This window comes from Lactuca sativa, chromosome 5 (assembly GCF_002870075.4).
Source record: "Lactuca sativa cultivar Salinas chromosome 5, Lsat_Salinas_v11, whole genome shotgun sequence".
NCBI classification, from domain to species: domain Eukaryota; kingdom Viridiplantae; phylum Streptophyta; class Magnoliopsida; order Asterales; family Asteraceae; genus Lactuca; species Lactuca sativa.
Genome location: NC_056627.2, coordinates 359,524,185 through 359,538,296, shown reverse-complemented (window position 1 = coordinate 359,538,296; position 14,112 = coordinate 359,524,185). Strand labels below are relative to the sequence as shown.

Sequence of the window (14,112 nt, the reverse complement as noted above, 5' to 3'; positions counted from 1 at the left end):
GAGAATATTGATGAGTTTGATCATATGGAATGAATATTCAAGAATGTTTAGTATTTTTATTATTCTTATAGCTATTTATAACTAGTTTTTTAGTTAGTAGTTTAAGTATTTCAATTTTAATAGTTAAATTTTTTATTTGTGGTTTGAACTTTGAACTATGTTATAACTTTTTTAATTAGAAGTAGTATTTTACGCACATTTGTTCCAAATTACACTAACATATTTTGTGTTTGTTTGTACATATTGGATAATTAGATAACTATTACCTACTTTTATTACGGTTAATGCCCACATAACTGTGTTTTTACAAACACATACATATGTTTTTCCTACACATAAAAGATTAATACCTATACATCTATAAAATTTTACTACACAAAATATTTTTACCAAGACATCTCGTATGACACATGTCACTAACATTTTGTAGGGTCATGTCACGTCGGTAGCTACATCATCTTTCTAAAAATCATACGAAACCGTTAACCATACATAATCATTAATTTTACTCACACATACATGTGTAGGCATTATTTATTTTATGCCCACACATCACCAATGTGTTGATAGATATCTATGACTCATATTAACACTAAATTTATACATACATAAATATAATTTCCATCACATAATAGGCTTTTACAATCACATAGTATATGTGTGTAAAATGTTAAATTTCATATAGTGAAAATATTCTCTAATAATGTATTATTAGAAACAATATACCACAGCGTTGGAACTTTGAATTACGTGCATTTTGGACTTCGACATCTAAAAAATAATATCGACATATAGTTATTTCATACTCCAAAATCCGAAAAGATACTACCAAAACTCAAAAAACATCATATCATATCATACTATACTTATAAAAGAAACATTTTTCTTTTCACCACATCAATTTGATGCTCCCAACTTTTCATATTTCCATATAATATACTTTCTAACTTAAATATGTTATTAATTATAAATATTATCATAAATGGAAAACTTATTGAATTATCAACAACTTCAATATAATGTTAAATGCAAAACCTAAATTAATATATCAAACAAACTTCAAAATATAATGTAAAATTTAAAACCTAAAGTTAAATATCAAATAGAGGCTTAAAAAAACTCAATGTATATTTTTTATAAGAGTTAAATGGAAAATATTAAATACAATAAATGTAAAATAACATAAATCTAAAAGTAAAATTAACTAAAAGATCTCCAAAAATTATTTTTTATAATAACTAAAATTCAGTTTAGTTTTTTTAAATTAATTTATAATAATAATAGTTAAAAATAACATAAAGTTATAAATTAAATTACATAACATCAGAGACAATGATTAATAATTTAAATAACCATCATGATAAAATTAAAACGCTGTCAATTTTTTTAAACATAATAAATCATAACATTAGTTAGTTAAAATATATGAGAAATATAACTAATTTTATACACACGTAAAATGTGAGTACATACCATTAAATGATTCGATTTTAGTAAGTTTATATTATCTATTGTTCAAATTAATTATAATGTTACATTAACTAAACGTCTAAATCTAATCATAATTATTTTTAGTTAATATAAATAAATATTTTCAATGACATATGATTACTAAAAGGTTAGCTATATAATTCTATTTTGCGTAACGTGCGAATATTTGCCTACTATATACTTAATACTATACTTATAAAGGAAATATTTTTTCTTTCACCACATCAATTTGAAACTCCCAATATTTCATATTTCCATATAATATACTTTCTAACTTAAATATGTTATTAATTATAAATCTTATCATAAATGGAAGACTTATTGAATTATCAATAACTTCAATATAGTGTTAAATGCATAATCTAAATTAATATATCAAATAAACTTAAAAATATAATGTAGAATTTAAAACCGAAAGTAAAATATCAAATAAAGTTTTAAAAAAAGTCAATGTATATTTTTAAGAGTTAAAGGAAAATATTATATACAATAAGCATAAAATAACATAAATTTAAAAGTAAAATTAAAAAGATCTCCAAACACTATTTTTATAATAACTAAAATTCAGTTAAATTGTTTTTAAATTAATTTATAATAATAATAGTTAAAAATAACATAAAATTATAAATTAAATTACGTTACATCACAAACAATTATTGATAATTTAAATAACCATGGTCTGATAAAATTAAAACGTTGTCAATTTTTTTTAAACATAATAAATCATAACGTTAGTTAATTAAAATATATGAGAAATATAACTAATTTTATACACACGTAAAACGTAAGTACATACCATTATTTTTATTTATTTATTTATTTTTTTTAATACAACAAACTAACTAATTTACTCCTAAATAACCACCTATGTCTTCACCGAGATTTGAACCTCTAACCTCTCATATGAGAAGGTTAATCCATACCGCTAGGCCATTGGCCCTTTGGTAAGTACATACCATTAATTGATTCGATTTTAGTAAGTTTATAGTATCTACTGTTCAAATTAATTATAATGTTAAATTAACTAAACGTCTAAATATAATCATAATTATTTTTAGTTAATATAAATGACATACATATGTTCAATGACATATGAGTACTAAAACGTTTGATATATAATTCTATTTTGCGTAAGGGATATTCGCCTAATACCTAATATAAAGTGCGCTATAATATAAGAACATAACATCCTGACTTTCCGAGGAAAACTAGAAGAATCTTAAGCATCTCTAGGTCGGGTTGATAAAATTTATTTAGAGGAAACTAGAAATGGAAAGGAAACCCAACTTTATATAATCTTGGGAATCGATAATGCTTCTGTTTCCCACTTAGTGGTCAATAAATTTACTTTATAATTGGATTTAATCAATTTTGTAAATATCCAATAATTAAATATGTTAATTCTAAAGATTAGCAAACCAGTTTTCTCAAGATTTCAAATTTGGTCACCGGATTTTCGTAAATAAGACGTCATTTGTATATAGAGATCATGTCAGTTCTGAAAAATAAAATATTCTTAAAGTTCAGAAAGAACAAAAAAAAAAGTCTTTATCTTTATTATAATTTTATATTTTTAAATAAAAATATATAATAAAAAAAATTAGCTCCCGTCATTTTTCCCCTAAGCCCCCATGACGGGGATAAAAGAATGTATACAATTTACTATTTTAAGATATTATGGATGAAGCATGAGGACCAAGTTGCTACAACAGGATATCCTTCTACGTTGACCTATTTTTTTCCCCTCAAAATCAATGAAATTCTCCCTTTTTTTTTCTTGAGATTTTCAAATTATGGTGACTTTATGATTTAGCTAGCAAAAATGGTCCATGTAGTATTTCAAGAATTACCATTTTGATCCAAAAATTTTGGATTGGTATTATTGGTCTAAAACTTTTATTTTGTTTCGATTTTTGTCTATATTTTTGAAAATATTTAAATTGATGTATTTGCCCTTATTATTTTATTTTTTACTTTTTTAGTACAACAATTATAAAATAATAACAAAAAGAAAAATAATCTTCATTCCTAACCCCTTCTCCTTCTATTTCCTGCTACTATGCCAGTCATCCCAAATCTTCACCTTCTTACCCTCCGATAAACACCACCACCATCGGTCAGCGCCAGCGCCACTGCTCAACTCTGCCACCACAAGCACCAGCACCACCAGTTACCACCTCCATCATCACCAGATGAATTCAAACAAAATTTTCCAAATGCAATTCAAACTCAAGTATCATATTTGTAAACTCCCACCACGACATGTCAACACCACCACCACCTCTTGGAAACTTTTGATCTCAACACCCTTGATTTTCTTGGTGAAGACAAAGAAACCCTCCGAGCTGAAAATCTTCCAGACCCCAACCGAACCAACACACACACACATTCTCTCTCTCTCCCCCCCCCCCCCCTCTCTCTCTCTCTCTGGTTAGGGTTCGATTCTAGTGAAGAAAATATATTCCGAAGAACATCGCACATAGCCGACAGAAAGATCTCCAAATCCTTAATCATCGTAAACATCTCTAGAAACCTCCGACGAACACCACCATCATTTGTAGATCCTGGCGTTGAAACCTTAGGTCGATGTCCTTCTCTGAGAACAAAGATGATCTCCGTTTGTGAAGGGGTGAAACTAGAACGACGACAATCTCCTTCTTCTCCGGCTTAGATGATCTGCTCCCCCCTTAATTTTTTAGTGGCGTTTGGGGTTCAGGTTGGCACGACACAAGGTTTTTCCGATCTGGGCGCCATGTACAATATCGGCGGGGTAGGGGGTTGAGTTGCAGTGAATATGTTTGTCGTGTACGGATCCAGTTCTGTTTTTTGTGTCTCTTTCTTCCTCAACCATCATTTTTTTTAATGTGGTGGTTGTCCATATTTTTCCAATAGGTTTACAAAGGTGTTATGGTTTGCAGATTCGACAACGACCATTCGATGGTGGTGGTTCTTTTTGTGAAAATCAGAAGGAAGAGGCACATTTCGACAAAGACGATGACTTTCCAGCGAGTGGTGATGGTTGTTCATACCTTTTTTAAAATTAGAAGATATATATATATATATATATATATATATATATATATATATATAGAGAGAGAGAGAGAGAGAGAGAGAGGTGAGAGGGATAGGGTAGTATTTTATTGTTTTTTTAAAATGTAATAAAAGAAAAGGGAAAACTACACAACACAAGAAGTGTAAATCCGTCAATTTAAATAATTTTAAAAAGTGGACCAAAAGCGCAACAAAATGAAAGTTTTGGACCGGTGGTGCTAGTCAAAATCTTTTTGGACTAAAGTGACAATTTTCGACATACGACCATATTTATAGTTTTGTCTGATATTTATGACAAATCGTGATATCTTATTTTTCTAACTATGTTCCTATACACTTAAGATTGTAACATTTATCATATTATATATACTATTAATTGTTAAAACCATGGTGAACAGAAATCTTTTGCCATATCAATTTCTGCCACACGATTTTGAGGGTATTCAATATTTACCACCACAATGTTAACAATTCCCCCTTTTCGCTTGCGTATTATAAAACTTCTATTTTTTCCCCCCAAACCGCCTTACCTTTTCCTTTTCCTTATCCTTATCTTCTTTTCTTCATTACCGATTTTCTTCTTCACTGCCATCCTTCTCTAATTTTCTTTGTCTGTCTTTTTTTGTTTACAATAATTTCTCTGCAATTCACTTTCTTATACAATTATTTGATGTCAGGAATTTTATCCTCCGAGCCTTCATCCCAATTTCTTCGCTAATCGCCACTAGTATGAGTATCCACGGTCCATGTCTGCCTAAATTTCAATTCGTTTCAGCATCGTTTCTCCAAATATAGCAAGAATTCTCGCCGCTTACAAAGTCAATTCTTCTAGCTACATTTGATTTGATTGCACCTTCCCATGATTATTGATCATCAATCATAGCAATCACTGTACACTTTCGAGTTTACTTCACCAGAAAACGATCCGATCGCCACCGGGAAAGATGAAAACCAGAGGCAAAATAGGCAGCGAAGGTGGATTAATCGGTGGGTGGTTTAGTCTCGGTTGTCTCGGTTTACCTGCAGTCTTTCTCCTATGCATCTTCTTCTTCTTCTTCTTGGGATTCTTCGATTCTTCTCTATTCTCTCAACAGGTTCCTCTTTTGTCTTCCCTAATACTGCTGCTTCATCTTTTTGGATATACCACAAACGAATGCAAAACTGAGATTCACGATTTGTCCGACGACACCGATTATGCTGCAGCGTCGAAACAGGTAAGCAACTCCATCTTACTATATCTAATATCAATCCTCAAATTAGAAGTACATTGATTTGAATGGTAATGATGCGAATTGAATTTAGTTTGAGTGTTCCGGCAGCGAGGTTAAAGGTTATTGGTTGCATGTAAGTTAGGGCTCCTACGAGCAGGTTTGTTAGTGATAGAAGTTTAATCGTGATTGGTAATTGAATGCGATCTGTTATCAGTTGATCACTTTGGTAGCATGATTTGTTACTGTTTGTACTTGTAGTGGCCTAATTGGAAAGCCATTAATGTGTACTCATATTTATGCGAAACTCGCTAGGTAGTAGTTCAATTGGATTTATTCAGAAGCTGTTGGCTGATTTGTGTTTTAGGGCTTGGTTAACTATAATTGTTGGTAATAGTAGTTGGATAGGTTAACAAAGTACTTCATATTGATTGGAAGTGATCTTCTTAGTTGATAACTGTAAGTAGGTCAAGGGAGAAACTTCGAAAATCTTTTGTGTCTATATCTATATTTGACTTAATAAAAACTGCTTTCATAGAATTCAACTATTTTATGTTAAAAGTTCACTTAATGTAAAGTTATTGATGTTAAATTCATGATTAAGTGATGCTTGCTCATGTTTTGGTTTTAGAGAGAGAAAATCATTGATAATCAGTTCATGTTGCTTTACATTGAATTTATTTAGAAGCCCTTGTCTTGTATCCTTAGGTTCTACCTATTTTCAATATGTTTTAGGGCTCATCAAGTATGACCCGTAGTGACAGTAGCAAGAGAAGCTCTTCTAGTGATCCAGAAGATGCACAAATAGTTTACCTCAAGGATAATGTCACAATTCATCCAACTCAATATGCCAAAGAGAGGATCACTGGGCATTTGAAGTTGATCAAACAAGGTTATTCACTATATATGGTAATGTCCTGCTCGTATTCCTCTAAAGTTCTATTTTAGTCTTTTATAATTCATGTTCTTTTACATTGTCCTCGAGTGCTATAGCTGGAGTTAGACAAGCCTTAATTACTGGGATACCGTCTTTATCAATCTCCCTAAACTGGTAGGTAACCAAATCTCCTTTAAGATTATTGGTTTTATACACATTTAATAGATCAAATCAAATGTTCGTATGTTCCAGGAAAAAAGGTGAAAGTCAAGAAAATGAATTCAAGGATGCTGCATCTGTTTGCTTACCTGTTATAAATGCAGCCATAAAAGATGTAGAAAATGGGACTTTCCCCAAAAGCTCTTCTTTACATATCATCGTTCCTTCTTCCCCTTTACAAAAACAAGGTTTGTTATATAAGACTAAAACCGTTACTTTTCATATTTTCAGGGTTTTAAGTTGGCAAAGTAGAGTTTATGGAGGTCAAAACCAGTATGGCTAGCGATTGTAGCCAATAGGAACCCTTCTGCTGCAAGGTTTATGTCAAATCAACCAGGCATGGGTTTGCAACTTGCACAACTTGGTCGAGGTGCATCTGCAGCAGTATGTAATTTATTATTTATATAAACGCTGTTAAGTTTTTATAAAATTTTGGATCTTTTTTTAATTTGATTGGTTTGTTGTGGTTATATGTTGAAGGGTGCAGCAAGAAGATTAAACTCACAGAAGAAGAGCTTGGAGGTTTTTGAATCAGTTGGTGTATCAGGGAAGGCTGACCCCAATAAAACAGTCAAATAGTTCAGGCTAGAGGTAGGTTTTTAAATATCAATTATCATATATGGAATAATGGATTTCAATCATAGTTTCTACCATTATTTATGGAAATAGAAGCATTTTATAATTAATAATGCAGTTTCAAGACAGTCCCCAAGAAGAAACAGATGAAAATCTTGATTTCAGAGCCCTTTTGAGTGGATTTATATTAGATTATAAAATTTATGGAAGTACATACCCTAAATCTGATTAATTTGTTTGAAACTTAACAGGTGTCAGTTACTCCCAAATTTGTATCTCATATGATTGAGGCAGATATTGAAAAGGTTGCATCTGAATGGATTACTGATGCACTTCAAACCAACAACTAAGGTACCTCATACAACCTGGAAGAAGAAAAAAATAAAGTGACACAGCGTCGTTGGCGCGCATGATTCCTATCTAGTTTAATAAAAATTAATAAATTTTTATGACACTTGTCATTATCCAATAGTTTTAGAACCATGTATATGAATATAAAAATAGAAAGGATATTTAAATTTTCTTTTTTGCTAGGATATCAGCAGTGACGGATCCAAAGGTTTTAGATTCAATTTCAGCTTATAACTGAAAAAAAATATAAATTTATTTTAAATTTTATATATTAAGATGCAACCATTAAAAAATATATACATATGCTTTGAAAAAAAATTAATGTCACATATCGCATATCAGGATCAATGCCGTCAATTTCTTCATCTTTTAAATGGTATTATCTTTGGAGTAGTTTCAAGAAATAATCTCTATAAGGTCTATGCACGTGCTCTATTAGTTTATTACTATTTCATATTATCTCAGAGTTAGAGCATACTTTTGAAAAGAAAAAGATAAATTAATTAGAAAAACATCCATATGGAAATCGACGTTTTAGCATAAGACAAACAGTTGATATAAATAATAATTTAATCTTCAAGGTTACTAACACAAACAAACGTTTCGCTATTTGCGATTTTGATTTTGTTTACAATACGTGCTCGATAAAGGAAAATGATACACGTAATTTTTTAAGAAATTTACCACTAAATGATAAAAATGCATGATCTCATTATAAGAAAGAAAAAGAGTGAACCGTGAAGTCGATCTTTGTGTTTTGCAAAAAATCACGATTGATGTTCATATCAGGGTGAATGCAAAAATACAAACTAAATATTGTCGGGATAAAATAAATGTTGTCGATACATAAAAAAAATAAGTAAAAAAACAAAAGAGGATCGAAATTTTTTTCATTATAGAAAGAAAAAAAATAAGTGTTTCTACTACTACACCAAAAAGCTACTTTTTTAGTCACTGAAAACTATTATAACGATTTTACGTTCATTATATTTTTTAATTATTTATATATTAAAAAATATAAAAAATAAAAAAAGAAGGCAAAACTGTCTTTTCAATGACCACCCCCCCCCCCCCCCCCCTCCCTCCCCCTCCCACACACACAAAATCAGCTTTTAGATAACTAATACAATTTAAAAAGATTTTGGAATATATCCATATTTTTTTGCAAATCATGGAACCAAATTTGCATTTACTCAACGAAAAATTATATAAAACATTTGAAATAAAGTAAATTACAAAAATAATCCATATATTTTGATCAGAATTATACCTTTAGTCTAACTTTTGATATATCAATAAATAGTATTTTATGGTTTTAACAAATTGAAAACTTTTGGTGTCACTATCATGAATTGTAGAGACTTGCGTCTAAGAGTGGGAGTGGTGGACTTTTCCCTAATATCCTTCAAGACTTGAAGTTTGTCAAGGTTTTATGTCACTACTCACTAAATGATGCATGCATCTAGGATTAGTTTCTATTTTGCAAATAAAGATAAATAATAACTACAATTTATTCAATTTAAATTATATTAAAGATGTAAAGTTTGATGTTATTAAATATTGTATTTTAGGCTTTACTAAGATACTAATTTTACAACATTATTATTATTAGAAAGTCATTGCTTAAAGGGATATTGACTTAAAATGATAATATATTTTTCGATTTATACACATTTAGTCATTAAGGTTTTTTTTTCCGTTTCATTTTTATCCTTTCAACTTGTTAAACTGTACACATTCAGTCCTTATAACCGGTTACTCCAGGTTAGCCGGAAAAATGACTTAATAGGGCAATATATTTCTCATTTTATATACATTTATCCTTAATATTTTTGTACATATTTAGTCTTTAATATTTTTTTGGTTCAAAATAAGTCATTTTTGTTTTTGTACTATTTAGTACTTACGAATGATTTCTTTAAGTTTTCTCACGACATCTTACGTGAGACAATCATTAATGAGGTGTTTGGGGCTGTTGATGCTTATATCTATCTCGATCTCGACTGCTTGGTTGTATAGGTCTTGTGATTTGGTTTAGGTATTGTATTCTGAACGTCGTAACTTCTTCATAAGATATCAGATTTTAATGATCTTTGTATCCACATGTTCATTTTTTGAGTCTACTACAACTTTCGTTAAGATTACTCCCTTTAAAATGTAATATGTTTTTACTTACGATTTTATACAAAAGAACATCCATACATGCATTCATAAAAAATTTATGGGTATAAAGACCCTACGTAAAAATATATTACTTTTTAACGGAGTAATCTAAATGAAAGTTGTGGTAGACTAAAATACGAACGCATGGATATAAAGATCGTTAAAATCCGAGATCGTATAAAGAAGTTACGACGTTTAGAACAAATGACCTAAGCAACCATGTAGTCAAGATCGTGATGGACATAAACATCAAAAGTCTCAAACACCTCCTTAATGAATGTCCTAGGGAAGATGTCATAACAAAAAACCTAAAGAAATTATTCATAAGTACTAAATTAATACAAAAACAAAAATGACTTATAATGTCTAAATATGTATAAAAGTATTAAGGACTAAATGTGTACAAAGTGAAAAATATATTATCCTATTAAGTCATTATATATTACCCTATTAAGTCATTTTTAGTGGCTAACCTGGAGTACTCGGTTATAAGGACTGTATGTGTACAGTTTAACAAGTTGAAGTGGTAAATATGGACGAAAAAAAAAACTCAATGACCGAATATGTATAAATTAAAAAATATATTACTTTTTAAAGTCATTATCCCTCCTCGCTTAAAACTCTTCATGATAATAATATGTTGCTATATATGTGTGCCTTGAAGTATTCTCTTTTTGTATCATGTTATATGTAAATGCTTTGTGATGAATTAACTCTTGGAAACTTAAATGTTATTAATTATAAGTTCAACTGTAAATTTAGTAAACGAGAAACAAATAAATAGTCAAATGATGATTCTCAAAAACTAATGGTTAAGGTCAGTTAAAGTGTGATTTGATAAAAAGGGCTTTGAATTTAGACCTTTTGTTTTCGTGTTGCAACAAGTATCCTTCTTATACCTTGAAATTCATGTGCTCTTTGTCTTTATACTGCCACGTGTGCCACCTATGATCGTGTTTCGAAATAGCAACAACCCAATAGAACTTTTTTTGGCTAGCCTCTTAAAATGGGATCAGTTCAAGAAACTATTAAGACTGTGTTTGGCGCGCCACAGCTAGCTGATAAGCTAGCTTATTTTTCGATCTTTTTTATGTTGTCGTGTTTTGTAAGCCAAAAAGTAGCTTATAAGCTAGCTTTTTGAAAAACTACTTAGACTAGCTTTTTATGAGCTTTTTTAAAATTTTCCAAATACACCCTTTAATTAATTATAGAAACACATATTCTTACATGTCCTTTTATGTAATTTTATATATTTCAGCTAGCTTTTCAGCTAGTTTTACCAAACGTTATTTTTTATCAGCTAGCTTTTCAGCCAATCCTCCAAACATAACCTAATTTTTAATCTTGGGATTAAAAGACTAATCTTGATCTTCGGAGTAAGTTTTTGAAAACCGAACCGACGGTCTTACTAGTTCGATAATTCAACTGGTCCAATCAATCCGACCGGTCTAACAAAACGGGAAAAGCAGGATAATGTCATAAATAATCATTATTAATCGGACCGGTCTAACTAAACGGGAAAAACAGGAAAAACAAGATAACATGTGTCACCTCCTTAATGAATGTCTCACGTAAGATCGTTATGACGTTTGACCGGTTTTATCAGTTTAACCAGACTGGTTTTATTCGGCCTCCTTTGCATTGGCCCTATATATATATATATATATATATATATATATATATATATATATATATATATATATATATATATATATATATATATATATATATATATATATATATATATATAGAGAGAGAGAGAGAGAGAGAGAGAGAGAGAGAGAGAGGATCAAACGTAAACCATAATTATTGTGTGAACGTATCATTAAATTTTGGCCATGAGATTATAAGAAATGAAGAGTTGTGATTTTTAGGGGTACATAGTATTATCATGGGATAACATTACTATATTATTACACATAATTAGTTGTAAGGGTAAATTAGTCTAATTTGTTAACAAGAATTTATGGAAGGTAACGATATTAATGAATTCAATTTAAATTAGATTTAAAAAAATAAAATTATATTTTTTATATTTTAATTTAATTATAATAATCTTTAATATTATTAGTAAACTCTGGAGTTTTTTATAAAAAAAAAAAAAGAAGTTGATTATTTTTTGTCGTATTCTTTAAAAATATGGTATAATAAATTTTGCATATTGGATATTATTTATGTGTTGAATTCTTTAAGAATAGGAAAATATAGTCTAAACTATTCTTGAAGAATAAGCAATATTCATTGTTAATAATAATAATTTTTTAATTTAAAGCTTGTTTCATATCATGAGAATCGTTACAAATCAATTATTTTAGTTATAACTTTTTGATGATCAAAATAGTTGATATTGACATTCTCATATGAATAAAATTAATTATATAAGAATTATAGTTAATTCTTTAAGCATATGTTGCATAAGATATGAAGTTTATAAATGACATTCTTGAATAACAGACATGATCAAAATGTATAAAAAATAATATAACATTCTTGGAAAAAAAAAACAAAAAAACATTCTTAATAAATAGTTCATAAAAAATAAAAAGGAAAACAATTACAAATATATGAAACATCCTTATTGTAAACATGTTTTATTTGCAACTCCATTCAATAATTAGTTTTCATTCTGCATTCCATTCTTCTGAATTCTATCTTCAAGAATTGTAACACCCCCTCTGGCACGTATCACAATATTGTCCGCTTTGGGCCACTCGGCACGAGGACTTCCCAGGGGGTCACCCATCCTGGTACTACTCCCGCCCGAGCACGCTTAACTGCAGAGTTCTTATGGGATCTGTTGCCCTCACGGCTTTAAAACGCGTTGTGATAGGGAAGGTATCCACACCCCTTTATAAGGAAATGTTTCGTTCTCCTTCCAAGCCGATGTGGGATCAGATCTAACCCACTTTCACCCCCCATTATAGGGTTCGACGTCCCCGTCGAACACATCGACCCGTGCCCTAGCTCTGATACCATTTGTAACACCCCCTCTGGCACGTATCACAATATTGTCCGCTTTGGGCCACTCGGCACGAGGACTTCCCAGGGGGTCACCCATCCTGGTACTACTCCCGCCCGAGCACGCTTAACTGCAGAGTTCTTATGGGATCTGCTGCCCTCACGGCTTTAAAACGCGTTGTGATAGGGAAGGTATCCACACCCCTTTATAAGGAAATGTTTCGTTCTCCTTCCAAGCCGATGTGGGATCAGATCTAACCCACTTTCACCCCCCATTATAGGGTTCGACGTCCCCGTCGAACACATCGACCCGTGCCCTAGCTCTGATACCATTTGTAACACCCCCTCTGGCACGTATCACAATATTGTCCGCTTTGGGCCACTCGGCACGAGGACTTCCCAGGGGGTCACCCATCCTGGTACTACTCCCGCCCGAGCACGCTTAACTGCAGAGTTCTTATGGGATCTGCTGCCCTCACGGCTTTAAAACGTGTTGTGATAGGGAAGGTATCCACACCCCTTTATAAGGAAATGTTTCGTTCTCCTTCCAAGCCGATGTGGGATCAGATCTAACCCACTTTAAGTGGGTTAGATCTGATCCCACATCGGCTTGGAAGGAGAACTAAACACTCCTTATAAGGGGTGTGGATACCTTACTTGTCACAACGCGTTTTAAAGCCGTGAGGGCAGCAGATCCCATAAGAACTCTGCGGTTAAGCGTGCTCGGGCGGGAGTAGTACCAGGATGGGTGACCCCCTGGGAAGTCCTCGTGCCGAGTGGCCCAAAGCGGACAATATTGTGATACGTGCCAGAGGGGGGTGTTACAAGAATCGCTTTCAAAATATCTTTCTTGAACTCTTATATCTATGATCAGATTCTCTAAGAATGAGATAACAATTACATATGAGAAACAAAAATCCATAAATCAATAATTATTGTAAACAATATTCATGAATTGTTATAAACAACTAAAAGTCCATGAGAAACAAAATCTTGAATTATTTAAGAGTGAGATAATAATTCTTATAAAAAAAAATCCTGAATTCTTTAAGATATGATAATAGTTTCCTAATATGAGATTCTTTAAGAATGACATAAATGTAAACTTGTAAAACAAAATGTTAGTGCATAAGGTTAGAAAAATAAACTAAGAAAAAGTAAATATAAAAAATAATTAAAGTTTAAATTGTCTTCAACATTGCCCACTGATATTATGAG

The 14,112-nt window shown here is 31.0% G+C and overlaps 1 protein-coding gene and 1 pseudogene across 1 annotated transcript; both read left to right on the top strand.

The window, feature by feature from the left end:
• Positions 1–5,154: 5,154 nt before the first annotated feature.
• LOC111902510 (uncharacterized) lies at positions 5,155–6,802 on the top strand. Its single transcript, XM_023898334.1, has 2 exons — positions 5,155–5,756; positions 6,486–6,802. The coding sequence occupies exons 1-2, from the start codon at positions 5,487–5,489 to the stop codon at positions 6,696–6,698; spliced, it is 483 nt and encodes a 160-aa protein (XP_023754102.1). The 5' UTR covers positions 5,155–5,486; the 3' UTR covers positions 6,699–6,802.
• Positions 6,719–7,958, top strand: LOC111902503 (uncharacterized; annotated as a pseudogene).
• Positions 7,959–14,112: the final 6,154 nt, after the last annotated feature.

Excerpts from the sequence above, each read along its gene's own strand:
- LOC111902510 (XM_023898334.1), top strand. The coding sequence starts at position 5,487 with ATGAAAACCAGAGGCAAAATAGGCAGCGAAGGTGGATTAATCGGTGGG. Across the intron at positions 5,757-6,485 it reads ATGCTGCAGCGTCGAAACAG|GGCTCATCAAGTATGACCCG; the intron begins GTAAGCAACTCC and ends AATATGTTTTAG.